Genomic DNA, 16,877 nt, shown 5'->3' with positions numbered 1-16,877 from the left:
AGTGTTAATGTAAGCCTACTTGTGACACTAATAAATAAACTTTAAACTTTAGAAACATAGATGATAGGAGCAGGAGGAGGCCATTTGGCCCTTCGAGCCTACTCCGCCATTCATCACGATCATGGCTGATCGTCCAACTCAATAGCCTAATCCTGCTTTCTCCCTATAACCTTTGATCCCATTCGCCCCAAGTGCTATATCCAGCCGCCTCTTGAATACATTCAATGTTTTGGCATCAACTACTTCCTGTGGTAATTAATTCCACAGGCTCACCACTCTTTGGTGAAGAAATCTCTCCACCTATCCGTCCTAAATGGTCTACCCCGAATCCTCAGACTGTGACCCCTGGTTCTGGACACCCCCACCATCGGGAACATCCTTCCTGCATCTATCCTATCTAGTCCAGTTAGAATTATATAAATCTCTACGATTATTTACAGATATATACACGAGAGTACTTTCACGAGGTTAACACTTCCAGCTCTAGGGTCTATCTGATTACACTCTGAACTGAAATCCCCCCGCTTGGTCCCCAGTGAACAATCAGGTCATATGACCCTCCCAGTGTACGCTCCTTAAAGGGGCCAGCTACTACAGCGTACAGACTGATCTCCGTATGACTGCAGATATGCTTTAAAACCTTCTTATTGATTGTGTATATTGTTCTTTTAGGAGGATGTTTACCTGGCCACTACTAAGGACCTGATTAATGGTGTCATTTCTGGATACAATGCTACAGTGTTTGCGTATGGACCCACAGGTACTGTGGGCAATTTATTGAATCCAGAGCCAAAACACACATGCATGAGACTGTGCTTTTTGGAGGGTTTTTTGTGCATCTGAAGCATTTGACTTCCTCATATTCACAGAATTTAATGTCAGTACAAATAAAAGGGATTATTCTGGGGGAGGGATAAAGAATGGATTTCCTTGTTCCTGTGTTACAATGAGAAGGATATGGAGGAGATTAGGATGCAGGCTAGGAGAGTAGGGGCATCGCAAAAGGTATCTCTAACTCACTCATAGATAACCACACCACAGGGTTTACTGCCCTTGAAGGTCACAACTTCCAAGAAGAGGTATTAATTAGAAAGCAGTTATTCTCAAAAAGTCCAGAGGAAAAACTCAGTAGATCTGGCAGCATCTGTAGGGACAGAAAACAAAGTTAACGTTCAAGTCCTTTAGCCCTTCATCAGAACTGAAGAGAGAGAAAAATGTATTAGATATTAAACTGTAGCTGTGAGAGATTGCAACAATAATGTAGCAACCTTCGGAACAAAAGATGGCCTGGTGTGGGAGAGGGTTTGCAATGAGGCAGTACAGGTATGGGATATTTAAAAGAAGGGTTTAAGACGGAGGAGGAAGGTCACAGCGTAAAATTGTTGAACTTCACGTTAAGTCCAAAAAGCCCAATCGGAAGATGAGATGCTGTTCCTCCAGCTTGCGCCGGGGGTTCACTGAAGCATTGCAGCAGGCCAAGGATGGACATGTGGGCATGAGAGCAAGATGCTGAGTTAAAATGGCAGCAACAGGAAGGCTGGGTTCATGCGTGTGGACTGAGCGAAGGTGTTCCACAAAGCGGTCACCCAGTCTGCGTTTAGTCTCCCCAGTGTAGAGGAGACCACGTTGGCAGCAGCGAATACAATAAACCAAATTGCAGGAAGTGAAACACTGCTTAAACTGAAAGGAATGTTTGGGGCCTTGAACGGTGAGGAGGGAGGAGGTAAAGGGGCAGGTGTTGCACCTTCCACGGAAAGGCCTTTAGGAAGCTCACGTCATCTAAATGTTGGTCACAGGCTTATGGACTAGTTTAACCAGGAATTTGGCCTTGTTGCTGACTTAAATATCCCATACCTGTATTGCCTCATTGCAAACCCCCTCCCACACCAGGCATTCTGTCTTTTGTTCTGAACGTTGCTACGTTTCTGTTGCAATCTCTCCCAGCTACAGTTTAAAATCTAATACATTTTTCCCTCTCTTCAGTTCTGATGAAGGGCTAAAGGACTCGAAACGTTAACTCTGCTTCGCTCCCTACATCGCTTCTCGGCCCTTTGGCTAAGATCAAGTGTAGTATCGATGTGCTGCACTTGTTTGAAGTCATGAGGTTACACTGAGGCTTCATTTGAAGCAATTTTTTAAAGCGGCATCTCTGCCTTTTGGCTCAGATGCAAATGAGATCAGGCCTTGGCGAGGGTGCAATGCCTGCTCCAATCAGCTTGGATCATGCAGATCAAGTTCAAGACAGGAAGTGGGAAGTCTGTCTTGTCAGCTTGGATCTGGAATGTCTCACTTGCTGAGACTTTGAATTGGACTTTGATTGGATTGAATTTGACATATAAACAAAAGAAATCTCTGCTTTCTCTCCCAGCAGATGCTGCCAGACCTGCTGAGATCTTCCAGCATCCTCTGCGCTTTCTGAGAATAACTGCTTTCTAATTAATATCTCTCCTTGAAATCATGACCTCCAAGGGCAGTAAACCCCATGGCGTGGTTATCTATGGGTCAGTTAGAGATACCCTTTGCGATGCCCCTACTCTCCTAGCCTGCATCCTAATTTCCTCCATATCCTTCTCATTGAATTTTTATGCCACTGAGTCCTTCCAAGTCAGATGATTCCAGTCAATCAGCTGGCATGCGTGCTTCTTTATTTTCTTTTGAAGATGTTTAACTTGTGCAGTTTGAGCTGCCTCATCCCCTTTACCATTCAACCTCACAAGCCAAATTGTCTGGTTGGCATTTGGTACAAGAAGATGGAGGTGAATCCCCTCCCCCAAAATAACTTGTTTTGATGTACGCACGCTGATTAAAGTGATGAATATGATTGGGGAATAACATATCGTTAGACTTTTGTCCCCTTTAGCAGCGTGACATTTTCTTAAAGTAAAGACCATGTACAGCAAAAAACGTTCAGCCCTGGGGGGACAATATGTATAAAACTCCATGGGGTGGGATTTTACGACCTCACTCATCCCAAAACCGTAAAATCCCGCCTGAGGTCAACGGACCTTTCCATGGTCTGCCTCTCGCCCGCTCCGATTCCCGTGGCAGGAGGGGGTGGTAAAATCACGGCCCATCTCACTGTGGTTCTCCGTTCAGCGTGAATATTCTTCCACTTGCTGTAGCCATTGTCTTCAAAACTATAATTGATGCAAGTATTAATCTAATTGAGGCAATAGCTACTTACCGCCATCATAGTCCACAGACAAGTACATTACCATTGAAAAATGGGGATTTACCACAAGCATTTCATTTGATGCAGGCGCTGGCAAGACTTACACAATGTTGGGGATGGACTGTAAGCCGGGAATTTATGTCCAAACTCTGAATGATCTCTTCAAAGCGATCGAAGCCACAAGTGAAAACATGGATTATGACGTCTCCATGTCTTATTTGGAGGTAATTCCAAACTTATTTAACCACAAACTTGATGGGCTCTGGTGATGCTGTTATTAAATGTCGATATGCTACCAGGTAAGGAACCGGATCACTCAGTTGGCTCGATGGCCAGAATTTGATTCAGAATAATGTCAATGCTATTGGTTCAATTCCCGTTCCAGCTGAGGTGGACCTGGGACCTTGGACTCTTCACCAGCCTTGGGACCTGCCTCCTCACCAGCCTCATGCCCATTGTGAAAAGGTGCCCATATGACCAATTGTGACATTTCTAATGGAGATATGTGGACTATGGCTAATTACTCTTCTCATGTGTGGGACTGGAAGATCCTATTTAACATTGTTGAGCTAATGAATGTCAGCACAGTACCTGAGCACTGCCTGGGCTATGGGTGGGGTACTGCTTTGGATGCTGGATATTTATAAGATCAGATTGACTCTAATGCCTCCCAGGTATAACACAGACTAACACATTCCACAACTACTTTCTTAAAGTAAAGTGAAGTTTATTTATTCATCATAAGTAGGCTTACATTCACACTACAATGAGGTTACTGTGAAAATCCCCTAGTCGCCACACTCCGTCGCCTGTTGGGTATACTTTGGAGAATTTAGCATGGCCAATGCACCTAACCAGCATGTCTTTCGGACTGTGAGAGGAAACCGGAGCACCCGGAGGAAACCCACGCAGACACGGGGAGAACGTGCAAACTCCACACAGGCAGTGACCCAAGCCAGGAATCGAACCTGGGACCCTGGTGCTGTGAGACAGCCATGCTAACCACTGTGCTGTCCTTTTTTTTTGTGAGCATTGCTGGTTGGGGCAGTATTTATTGCCCATCCCCGAAGGCATTCAAGAGTTAACCATATTGCTGTGGATCTGCAGTTACATGTAGGCCTTCCCTAAAGGACATGAGTGAACCAGATGTCTGGAACAATGTGCTGTGCAGACGTCAGGACTCACCTGAACAATGTCTGGGACAGTCCAAACGGTTAGGCAGATTGGTCATGCTAAATTGGCCCTAGTGTCTGGGGGATTAGCAGGGTAAATGAGGGTCACGGGAATAGGGCCTGGGTGGGATTGTGGTCGGTACAGATTTGATGGGCTGAATGGCCTCCTTCTGTACCATTGGGATTCTATGACTCTCTGATTGGTTCCAGAACTCAGAGTGGAGCAACCCTGGAACCTGGAACGCGCAAGCAATGGGTGGGGGTGGTCGGGGGGGTGGGGGGGGGGGGGGGGGGGGGGGGGGTGAATGCGGTGAGAGCATCTCCAGGTGGAATTTTCCAGATTCGGTGTCAGGGAAGGGATCCAGCCTCTGAATGTTCCAGGAGATCCACCTTCATTTTCAGGAGGACCATCTCTTTTCCTCAAAAGTGGGGCAGTGATGTTGCGCATCCATTCAACATGGCACCCAGATATGATGGTGGACTATGAGCCATCATGCCCACCCTGCCATGGAATACTGCGCAAAACTCTCTGTTGCAGACTTAATGAAGTCAGGCCAGAAGATACGGGATGTTTCGCTCTCCAGCCTCTGCAGTGGGAAACACACCACGTTCTCACCCCCGCCAGGGGACATAGTCCCAGGAAGGGAGAATTCCATCCTATGTCAAACCCTTCAGCAGTATGGCTAACAAGGTGTGTGTGATATATTTAATGTGGAGATGCCGGTGTTGGACTGGGGTGGGCACAGTAAGAAGTCTCACAATACCAGGTTAAAGTCCAACAGGTTTATTTGGAATCACGAGCTTTCCGAGCGCTGCTCCTTCATCAGGTGATCACCGAAAGCTCGTGATTCCAAATAAACCTGTTGGAGTTTAACCTGGTGTTGTGAGACTTCTTACTGTGTTATATTTGTATTGAGGCAGCCCAGAGTGGAACATGCTGTATGGAGGCAAGATTTTTATTGCAGTTTTGGTAACGTGCTTTTATATATTTTACGAATGATGTATAATTTGGGGAGAAAATGCCCCCAGGTATAACGCACTGTTTGGGATCACACATGAAGAATACTGGCAAGGGGTAGGGGTACCCTTGAACAGTACTCTAACATCAGCCAATGCTTTCAGCAATGCTGGCCAGAGAAAGTTAGAAAGTAGATTGGAAATGAGGGGAATGGACAGGAACATTGTCTTTTGGAGAACAGCTGTCATTAAATGTCCCTTTGGCTAATAGGATGGTGGGGACATCCAGAACCAGGGATCACAGTCTGAGGTACAGAGTAGGCCGTTTTGGGCGGAGATGAGGAGAAATTTCTTCACCCAGAGAGTGGAATTCGCTGCCCCAGAAAGTAGTTGAGGTCAAAACACTGTGAGCAGAATTTTCCCACTCCATCCGCCACGGGAATCATAGCGGGTGGGACACGGACCATGCAAAGGTCCCGTAGATTTCGGGCGGGATTTTCCGGCCTTGGGGAGAGTGCGGCCGGAAAATCCCACACTATGTTTTCAAGAAGCAGTTAGATATCACACCTGGACCAAAGGGGATCAAAGGATGTAGGGAGAAGGCGAGTCCAGGCTATTGAGTTGGATGATCAGCCATAATCAGAATGAATAGCGGAGCAGACTCGAAGGGCCGAATGGCCTACCCCTGCTCCTATTTTCTATGTTTCTATCCGTACATGTCTGGTCTCTGATAACTTTATCCCTCCAAACTTTGACACCCTAATCAGTAATATAGAAAAAAGGACTAACCTTTATTTATATAATGCCTTGATCATCCCCTCAGGCTCCAAGGACCTCACAACCCAATGAAATGGCCTGGAAGGTAAGACACAGTGGCACAGTGGTTAGCGCTGCTGCCTCACAGCGCCAGGTTCAATTCCAGCCTCGGGTCACTGTCTGTGTGGAGTTTGCACGTTCTCCCCGTGTCAGCGTGGGTTTCCTCCGGGTGCTCAGGTTTCCTCCCACACTCCAAAGATGTGCGGTTGAGGTTGATTGGCCATGATAAATTAACCCTAGTGCAGGAGGACTAGCAGGATAAATGCGTGGGGTTATGGGAATAAGGCCTGGGTGGGATTGTGGTCGGTACAGACTCGATGGGCCGAATTGCCTCCTTCTGTACTGTAGGGATTCTATGATTCTATTCTATGACACCACAGTGTAAGTCAATGCAGAAGTATATAGCGCACAGCAAGATCCCATAGACATTCAGTAAATAAATGAAGAGAACATTTAGATGCTGTTGGTTGAAGAGTGAATGGAAGAACTCCGTGAGCTTCTCTGATGGTTGGGCCCTCTCATATTCACTTGAACAGGCCTGAGTTACAATCCTATCTGAGAAGCAGCCCTTCCAACAATTCAGCACTTCCTTAATACCGCGCTGCTGCTTCATTGCTGAACGTAGATTAGGCGTTCATTAGGTTCAAGTGCTGTCTGATATCACCGGTTGAGGGAAGATTTTTATTTATGGTGCTGTGCAAATGAGTGGGAACATAAGCAAAAGAAAACGTTTCTTAAAACTACTGTGTTTCTGAGCACAATTTGTGCCCCAGTTATGGACTGACCAAAGCAAAACCTCTTGGTCCAAATTTTAGCTCATCAAGAATGTTCATCGTATTATAGAATCATAGAATTCCTACAGTACAGAAGGAGGCCATTCAGCCCATCGAGTCTGCACCGACCACAATCCCACCCAGGCCCTATCCCCATCACCCCACATATCTACCCTGCTAATCTTCCTGACACTAAGGGACAATTTAGCATGGCCAATGCACCTAACCCGCACATCTTTGGACTCTAAGGAGCAACTTAGCACGGTCAATCAACCTAACCCGCACATCTTTGGACAGTGAGAGGAAACCCGAGCACCCGGAGGAAACACACCCAGACACGAGGAGAACATGTAAACTCCGCATAGACAGTGACCCGAGGCTGGAATTGAACCCGGGTCCCTGGTGCTGTGAAGCAGCAGTGCTAACCACAGTGCCACCGTGCCACCCATTAATATTAATAATATTGTGAGCAGAAATCAAATATGGCCAGGACAAAAAAGCCCAAAAAAACCTTCTAATTTTTAAATGTGATCAGACTCTGAGTGGAACGTTTTTGAATCATAGAATCCCTCCAGTACAGAAGGAAGTCATTCGGTCCATCAAGTCTGTACCGACCACAATCCCACCCAGGCTGTATCCCTGTAACCTCTCATATTTACCCCGCCCTCTGTCACTAAGGGGCAATTTATCATAACCTAACCAACACATCTTTGGAGTATGGGAGGAAACCGGAGGAACCTACGCAGGAACGGGGAGAATGTGCAAACTCCTTGGTTCAATGTTTCCAAATTGTTATATTTTTAATGCCTGGATGATTACAGTAATCTCGCAAACATGTGTCTCATTTCAAAATCTGTAAGTGTATTTTAAATAGGTTAATTTTTTATTTTTATCTTTTAATTAGACAGTGAGTGTTGGGAAGTTATTAAAACAGGCGTGAGGAGAAATCATAGAATCCCTAAAGTACAGAAGGAGGCCATTTGGCCCATCGAGTCTGCACTGGTCACAATCCCACCCATAACCCTACATATTTACCCTGCTAATCCCCTGACACTGAGGGAGAACTTAGCATGGCCAATCCACCCTAACCTGCACATTTTTGGAGCGTGAGCAGAAACTGGAGCACCCGGAGGAAACCCACGCAGCCAATGACCCAAGCCGGGAATCGAACCCGGGTCCCTGGTGCTGTGAGGCAGCAATGCTAATCACTGTGCCACCATGCTGCATGGCACGCGCCCTACCCGATGTCTGTACACAAACAATTTTAAAGTATTGCTGGATAACAGACCAGTCGGGAACCGTGGCTGATTTTATGTTCCCCAGACCAGCGATACTGAGGCCAACCTGCTGACCTTCAGCTGTCTCCTGACTCAGCACACAGCGAGGGTCAGTGAGAAGCTGTAACTTTCAAAAGCTCAGTCCTGAGCGATCTGTCGAGCTTGATAAATAAATTTTAAGTCTAATCCCTTCGGACACGGTGGCACAGTGGTTAGCACTGCTGCCTCTTAGCGCCAGGGGCCCGGGTTCGATTCCCAGCTTGGGTCACTGTCTGTGTAGAGTTTGCACATTCTCCCCGTGTCTGCGTGGGTTTCTTCCAGGTGTTCCAGTTTCCTCCCATAGTCCGAAAGACGTGTTGGTTAGGTGCATTGACCGTGCTAAATTCTCCCTCAGTGTACCCGAACAGGTGCTGGAGTGTGGCACTAACTTCATTGCAGTGTTAATGTTAGCCTACTTGTGACAAATACATAAATCTTAACTTTACTTTTTCTCTTATCCCAAAATACTGTGATGGAGAAGAATGATATGATATTATGGATATTTGGTTAGTAAAAAGGGAAGAGCATTGGTCATAATTAATAGATTTTCCTCATTTTTCTCCATTTCAGATTTACAATGAGATGATCCGTGATCTCTTGAACCCTTCCTCAGGGTTTCTAGATTTGCGAGAAGACTCCAAGGGTGGAATCCAAATAGCTGGAATCACGGAATTCTCCACTTGTAACGCAATGGAGGTATAGTCCTCAATGAATAACACCAACATGCATATCAATAGGGCCTTTAATGTAGGAAAATGTCCCAAGGTAATTCGCATCAGCATTAACGAACATAATTTAACAGTGAGCCACATAAGTAGATGCTAGGGCAGATTGAGCAAAAATGTTTTTGATTTGATTTGTTATTGTCACATATATTGGGATACAATGAAAAGTCTTGTTTCTTCCGCCCTATATAGACAAAGCATACCGTTCATAGAGTACATAGGGGAGAAGGAAAGGAGAGGGTGCAGAATATAGTGTTACAGTCATAGCTAGGGGGTAAAGAAAGATCAACTTAATATAAGGTAGGTCCATTCAAAAGTCTGAACGCAGCAGGGAAGAAACTGTTCTTGAGTCAGTTGGTACGTGACCTCAGACTTTTATATATTTTTCCCGACGGGCTGTGGCGGATTAACTACCACCTGGACCCCTAGGCTGAGCTTTAGTAAGGCCCCCTGACCTTGCCCTCTGCCCCACCCTTCGTTGAATAGAATAAAGTGACGTTAAGTGACATTAGATAACTTATATAGTTGTACTATGTATAATGTACTACATGTATAATGTCATAAAGTTATATGAATCAATTACAACCCTTTTATTCATTTATTTTTCATTTTCTTTACATTTGTACTTTAAAAAGCTTCCGTGTTTTTTGGTTTACAAAAGTGTCGATAACAGATCGAAGCATGTCTGATTCAATGTGCATGAGTGCCAGATGACTAAGTTTCTCATCGCTCATTGTTGAGCGCAAATAGATTTTGATCCTCTTCAGTGCCGAAAATGAACGCTCACCTGAACAGTTACGAAAATGTATTCACCCTTAAAAGGGTTAAACCAATTTTGTTTTGCTCTCGGGCCCCCCTCCCTTCCGGGCCCCTAGGCTTAAGCCTACTCAGCCTAATGGTTAATCCGCCACTGCCGACGGGAGAAGGTGGAAGAGAGTATGTCCGGGGTGCATGAAGTCCTTGATTATGCTGGCTGCTTTTCCGAGGCAGCGGGAAGACTAGACAGTCAATGGATGGGAGGCTGGTTTGCGTGACGGACTGGGCTTCATTCACGACCCTTTGTAGTTCCTTGCGGTCTTGGTCAGAGCAGGAGCCCATACCAAGCTGTGATACAACCGGAAAGGGTGGTTTCTATGGTGCACCTGTAAAAATTGTGATCAAAGATGTGGTCAAAGAAGTCGGGTGAAGGAGCATCTTGAAGGAGGGTAGAGAGGCAGAAGGATTCCTGGAAGGAATTGGCATCTGAAAACACAACCATAGCTGTAGCAATTCCAATCAAGATGTGTAGGAGGGCAGAATTGGAGGAGGGTTTATGGGGCTGGCGGTGGTTACAGAGATAGGGAGGAGTGAGACCCCGAAGGGATTTGAAAACAGGGATGAGAATTTTAAAACCTGAAGCTGCACCAGGAGCCATTGCAATTGGACGGGCAGAGGGATGATGGGTAAATGAGGTAGTGTGAATTAGCATACAGGCAGCAGAGATTTTGATGAGCTCAGTTTATGGGGTGGGGTGGGGGAGAGGAAAATGGGAGTCCAATCAGGAGTGTATAGAAATAGTCAAGTCTAGAGGTAATAGAGGGTTTCCAACAGCAGATGAGCTGAAGGTGGGACGAGATTCAGGTGATGGTAGAGTTGGAAAGTAGGCGCTTTTCTTGATGGCAGGCATGTGTTGTTAAAAGTTCATCTTGAGGTCAAATACAATTGCGTATACTCTGGCTCAGCTTCAGCGAGTGTGTTGAGGATTAACCAGTCAATGCACGGTGAGTACTCTAATCGTCTAAGCTTTTATTACTTACCAGCAAGAAGAGTAGACACAGTGAATCTCATTGTGATGTTCTGTCGATTCATACAGATAATTAGCAGTTATAGTTAATGACAGCAAATGAGAAATGAGCAAATTTCTATTCCTTTATTTGCATACATAGTCCACCAATCATAGCAAAGCTTTTTGCCCTTTCTTATCCAATAGAAAACTGCCTCCTTCATTAGCGTAATATGTCAACATCTCTTGTTTTTTGGTATTTGTCATGGTAACTTGTCTTTGCTTCATCCTGTGGCCAAGACCGGGAATGCAGTGTTTATGAAACTGACATAAGGTTAGATTAGTCTCTTTCCTGAATGAGCAACTGCTGACCTCAGTGAGGCCTTGGTTCCATACTTGCTGACAGAGTTGCCTGCCTTTGTTGTATCTTCACACCAGCATCTCCAGTTTTTAACTGCTTTTAAACTACTGTTTCAGCAACTCCATGGTGCTTTATTTGAAGTGAGCATCCTTAATCATGCAGAACAAAGTGAATTAAATATTTGGCCACAGCTGGAGTTACAACTTAATTTCCATAAGTGGCCAGTGAGGGGGATGGAGTCAGTGACTAGGGAACAGAATGTGTCCTAGGGGTCAAAGTGTTTGGTATTTATTCTAAAAACATTTCTTCCCAAATTTCTGCTTAAGCTAATACGAGGTGTTGGATGAACAGAACAACTTCAAGATACAGGGAAAAAGTGAAATGTGTGTTGGTATAGAAATGGGAAGAGGATACAGAAAATTCCCAGTTGTGTGGATTTGGAGTCACTTCAAAGGGCCTTTGAGTTAGATACGATAACAGTGGAAGGACTGTTTGTACGGAATAATTCCTTCCAGGCGAACATCTTGTTGAGACTAAGAGGCACAGCCTTTATGATATTGCTGCAGGTTTGAGCCGACTGATGCTGATTAAATTGTCCCCCAATTATCCTCCCCTTAGTGGGGAGGCAATGGCCTAGTGGTATTATCACTAGACTAATAATCCAGAAACTCAGCTGATGCTCTGGGGACCCGGGTTTGAAACCCGCCATGGCAGATGGTGGAATTTCAATTCAATAAAAAAATCTGAAATTAAGAACCTACTGATGACCATGAAACCATTGTCGGAAAAACCCATCTGGTTCACTAATGTCCTTCAGGGAAGGAAATCTGCCGTCCTTACCTGATCTGGCCTACATGTGACTCCAGAGCCATAGCAATGTGGTTGATTCTCAACTGCCCTCGGGCAACGAGGGACGGGCAATAAATGCTGGCCAACCAGTGACGCCAATGTCCCACAAATGAATAATAACAGTATGTGCCTCAGGAGGTTCCCAATGTGCTTGATTTTCTCTCTTTCTGATGGCTAGTATCTCATTCCAATTTGATTCTGGTGAGTTCACCTCCTCCTGAACTAGTATGTTGCTCAGTTGAGGTTTATTCTGTTATACAGTGGTCCCATGTTGGTCTGCTTAAACCAGGGTTCCCAAGCTATGGGTTGCTGCCTCTATGGAGTCACTCAGGCCACATTTGTGGTCACAAAGGCTGGCCTCCCTCGAGCAGGGATGGTGACTGTGGGGGGTAGACGGCCCAGGGGGAGGGTCAGGCAGGGCAACTCTGGACTCACTATATCAACTCCAACAAATAGCATGGGATGGACGGTGAGCCTAAACTGCCCTTTAACTTCAGAAAATGCTATCAGTAGTGAGTTTAGTGGGCCTGGGATGTTTGGGCGGTTAGTAGACCAGTAAGAGACTGACTGAGAGCACAGGAAGAAACCAGGACGTCAGCAGGCCGAGAAGTGAATGGTGGCTGCAAACTTTACAGTGTTCCTGTTCTGTCTGCCTGTTGTACCCTGACCCAAGGGAATTGTACACTCAGGACTTGGAAGCAGAGGAGGGCTGGTGAGGGAGTGTGGGGTGGTGGGTTTGGAAAGAGGGGCTGCTGAGTGAATGAATAGAGGAGAAAAGGTTGGGAAGAGGAACTAGTGTGTACGTGTGTACGTGTGTCTGACTGAGTGAATGTGTGTATAAGTGTGTGCGTGTGTGTGCATGTATGCATGCATGTGCGTGTAAGTGTGTGCATATGTGTGTGTGAATGCATGTATGCATACAAGTGTGCGAGTGAGTGGTGTGCACCAGGGACCTGGGTTCGATTCCCAGCTTGGGTCACTGTCTGTGCGGAGTCTACACTTTCTTCCCGTGTCTGCATGGGATTCCTCTGGGTGCCCCGGTTTCCTCCTACAGTCCGAAAGACGTGCTGGTTAGATGCACTGGCCATGCTAAATTCTCCCTCAGTGTACCCGAACAGGCGCCGGAGTATGGTGACTAGGGGATTTTCACAGTAACTTCATTGCACTGTTAATATAAGCCTACTTGTGACACTAATAAATAAACTTTAAACTTAAATATAAATCTCCATCGCAACGGTTCAAGAGGGTTTAGGATACAGATTTTTAAAAAACTTCTTCCTTCTCTCTCCCTCACTCATAGAATCTCTACAGTACGGAAGGAGGCCAATCAGCCCATTGAGTCTCTCTCTCTCTCACACACTCTATGTGAAAATGTTCCTGTGCACAAGAGGTTGAATCCACATTTGAGTATGACGTAGCACTTTAGAATAATGGCCTGGTGATTATTATTTTCTGCTGAATAAACTTCTTGCATCACCAAAAGTCAATGAATTAGAAAATATCGTATTGATGCACCAATAAGCAGTGACGTTTAGCCCATGCTGGATTCCCTTACTGACAACTCATCACTTGGCTCATTAATCACAGAGCTGGACCGAACTAAAGGGTTGTAGAGATTTGATTTGATTTATTATTGTCACATGTATTAGAATACAGTGAAAAGTATTGTTTCTTGCACGCTATACAGACAAAGCATACCGTTCATAGAGAAGGAAATGAGAGAGTGCAGAATGTAGTGTTACAGTCATAGCTAGGATGTAGAGAAAGATCAACTTAATATAAGGTAGGTCCATTCAAATGTCTGATGGCAGCAGGGAAGAAGCTGTTCTCAAGTCAGTTGGGATGTAATCTCAGACTTTTGTATCTTTTTCCCGATGGAAAAAGGTGCAAAAGAGTATGTCCAGGGTGCGTGGGGACCTTGACTATGCTGGCTGCTTTTCCAAGGCAGCGGAAAGTGTAGACGGAGTCAGTGGATGGGAGGCTGGTTTGTGTGATGGACTGGCCTTCATTCATGACCCTTTGTAGTTCCTTGCGGTCTTGGGCGGAGCAGGAGCCATACCAAGCTGTGATAGATCAAGAAAGGATGCTTTCTATGGTGCATATGTAAAAGTTGTGATCAAAAATGTGGTCAAAAAAGTAGGGTGAAGGAGCATCTTGTAGGAGGGTAGAGAGACAGAAGGATTCCTGAAAGGAATTCCAGAGCTTGGGTATTGACATCTGAAAACATGGCCATAGCTGTTCCTTGCAGTCTTGGGCAGAGCAGGAACCATACCGAGCTGAGATACAACCAGAAAGAATGCTTTCTATGGTGCATCTGTAAAAGTTGGTGAGAGTTGTAGCTGACATGCCAAATTTCCTTAGTCTTCTGAGAAAGTAGAGGCGTTGGTGGGCTTTTTTAACTATAGTGTCTGCTTGGAGGGATTTGATTTGATTTGATTTGATTTGATTTATTATTGTCACATGCATCAACATACAGTGAAAAATATTGTTTCTTGCGCGCTATACAGACAAAACATACCATTCATAGAGAAGGAAAAGAGAGAGTGCAGAATGTAGTGTTACAGCCAGAGCTAGGGTGTAGAGAAAGATCAACTTAATGCAAGGTAAGCCCATTCAAAAGTCTGATGGCAGCAGGGAAGAAGCTGTTCTTGAGTCAGTTGGTTCGTGACTTCAGACTTTTGTATCTTTTTCCCAAAGGAAGAAGGTGGAAGAGAGAATGTCCAGGTTGTGTGGAGTCCTTGATTATGCTGGCTTCTTTGCCGAGGCAGCAGGAAGTGTAGTCAGAGTCAATGGATGGGAGGCTGGTTTGCATAATGGATTGGGCTACATTCACGACGTTTTGTAGTTTCTTGTGGTCTTGGGTAGAGCAGGAGCCATACCAAGCTGTGATACAATCAGAAAGAATGCTTTCTATAGTGCATCTGTAAAAGTTGGTGAGAGTCATAACTGATATGCCAAATTTCCTTAGTCTTCTGAGAAAGTAGAGGCGTTGGTGGGCTTTCTTAACTATAATGTTGTCATGGGGGGACCAGGACAGGTTGTTGGTGATCTGGACACCTAAAAACTTGAAACTCTCGACTCTTTCAACTTCGTCTCAGTTGATGTAGACAGGGGCATGTTCTCCTTTACGCTTCCTGAAGTCGATGACAATCTCTTTCGTTTTGTTGACATTGAGGGAGAGATTACTGTTGCTGCACCAGTTCACCAGATTCTCTACCTCACTCCTGTACTCTGTCTCATCATTGTTTGAGATCCAACCCACTACGGTGGTGTCGTCAGCAAACTTGAAAATCGAATTGGAGGGGAATTTGGCCAAACAGTCATAGGTGTACAAGGTGTATAGTAGGTGGCTGAGAACACAGCCTTGTGGGGCACCGAGGTTGAGGATGATCGTGGAGGAGGTGTTGTTGCCTATCCCTACTGATTGTGGTCTGTGAGTTAGGAAGTTCAGGATCCAGTCACAGAGGGAGGTGCCGAGGCCCAGGCCACGGAGTTTGAAGATGAGTTTCGTGGGAATAATAGTGTTGAAGATTGAGCCATAGTCAATAAATAGGAGTCTGACATAGGTGTCTTTGTTATCTAGGTGTTCCAGGGTTGAGTGTAGGGCCAGGGAGATGGCGTCTGCTGTGGACCTGTTGTGGTGGTAGGCAAACTGTAGTAGATCCAGGCAGTCCGGGAGGCTGGAATTGATTTGTGCCATGACTAACCTTTCGAAGCACTTCATAATGATGGATGTCAGAGCCACCGGCCGATAGCCATTAAGGCACATTGCTTGGTTTTTCTTAGGTACCGGGATGATGGTTGTCTTCTTGAAGCAGATAGGGACCTCAGATTGTTGTAAAGAGAGGTTGAAGATGTCTGTGAATACCCCCGCCAGCTGATCCACGCAGGATCTGAGTGCACGTCCGGGTACCCCATCCGGGCCAGTTGCTTTCCGTGGGTTGACCTTCAAGAAAGCTGCTCTGACATCTGAAATGATGACCCCAGATACAGGTTCTTCCAGGGCGGAGGGCATGCTCTCGCTGACCTCTTGCTCAAAACGGGCGTAGAATGCGTTGAGCTTATCAGGGAGACGTGCATTGGAGCCGGCGATTTTACATGCCTTCATCTTGCAGCCTGTTAGGTCTTGCAGACCTTGCCATAGTCGGCTGGGGTCGGTGTGGCTAGCCTGGGACTTCAGCAAGCAGTGGATATCCCTGACCAGGACAGGTTGTTGGTGACCTGTCAGGAGGATTAGGGGGTAAATATGTAGGGTTATGGGGATAGGACAAGACCTGGTTTGGATTGTTGTTGGTGCAGGCTCGATGGGCTGAATGGCCTCCTTCTGCACTGTAGATTCTATGATTCTATGAATGCAGTTTAATTTCATAATACTTGGTTAAATTGTGGTTATACAGACAATAACTTTGCATATTATACTAGGTCCATGATGAATCCTTATTCTATATATAAGGCAACTTGTAATCTTCACCTTAACCTAGTCTACTTATTATAGTAAATTTCAAATGAGGGGCTTTTATACTATGATTTTATATCAAATGGGAAGAAAATAATTAAATGCCAGGGTCCCTGCTGTTGGTCTAATAGCCTTTGCTGGAAAGTCCATACATGTGTGCATGCGTGTTGTACTGCTTCCGTTGACAGGTTGTCTGTGCTCAGCTGTGATGACTTTCATGGTCAGATAGTGTGCACCATCTCCGATTCTGTGAAGAAAGTCCATGTTCCTGAGGTAGTGAAGAATTGCAGATTCCCACGGAATTGAATCCCTACAAGTGTCTTCGGCTGAATTCCTCATTTGTTCTTTTGCCCATTTTTGGTTATCTGAAGGTATTAGGCATTAACCGTATAATAGTGGGAGTGGAGTCACATGTGGAGTCACAATTTGAACTGGGACAGAACAAACCTCTTATGTATGCAAGGCTGCAGTCCAAGATGAAGATGAAAAACAAACAAATCACCCTCAGGGGATTGTGA

The 16,877-nt window shown here is 45.4% G+C and overlaps 1 protein-coding gene and 1 non-coding gene across 4 annotated transcripts in view; both read left to right on the top strand.

The window, feature by feature from the left end:
• LOC144510550 (kinesin-like protein KIF19) overlaps positions 1-16,877 on the top strand; it is a 187,372-nt gene that overhangs the window by 63,811 nt on the left and 106,684 nt on the right. For 2 of the 3 annotated variants that reach the window (XM_078240072.1, XM_078240071.1), the window contains exons 4-6: positions 673-760; positions 3,260-3,396; positions 8,777-8,902. In XM_078240072.1, the coding sequence (XP_078096198.1) occupies positions 673-760; positions 3,260-3,396; positions 8,777-8,902 (351 nt within the window). Of the gene's footprint in view, positions 1-672; positions 761-3,259; positions 3,397-8,776; positions 8,903-16,094; positions 16,144-16,877 lie in introns of those variants that run through there. The other variant, XM_078240073.1, reaches the window with a different exon arrangement.
• LOC144510956 (U2 spliceosomal RNA) lies at positions 2,036-2,227 on the top strand. Its single transcript, XR_013500719.1, has one exon. It is a non-coding gene; the product is annotated as a U2 spliceosomal RNA (small nuclear RNA).

The sequence above is a fragment of the Mustelus asterias genome, chromosome 23, assembly GCF_964213995.1.
Source record: "Mustelus asterias chromosome 23, sMusAst1.hap1.1, whole genome shotgun sequence".
NCBI classification, from domain to species: Eukaryota; Metazoa; Chordata; class Chondrichthyes; order Carcharhiniformes; family Triakidae; genus Mustelus; species Mustelus asterias.
This window is presented reverse-complemented; position numbering and strand designations above follow the sequence as displayed.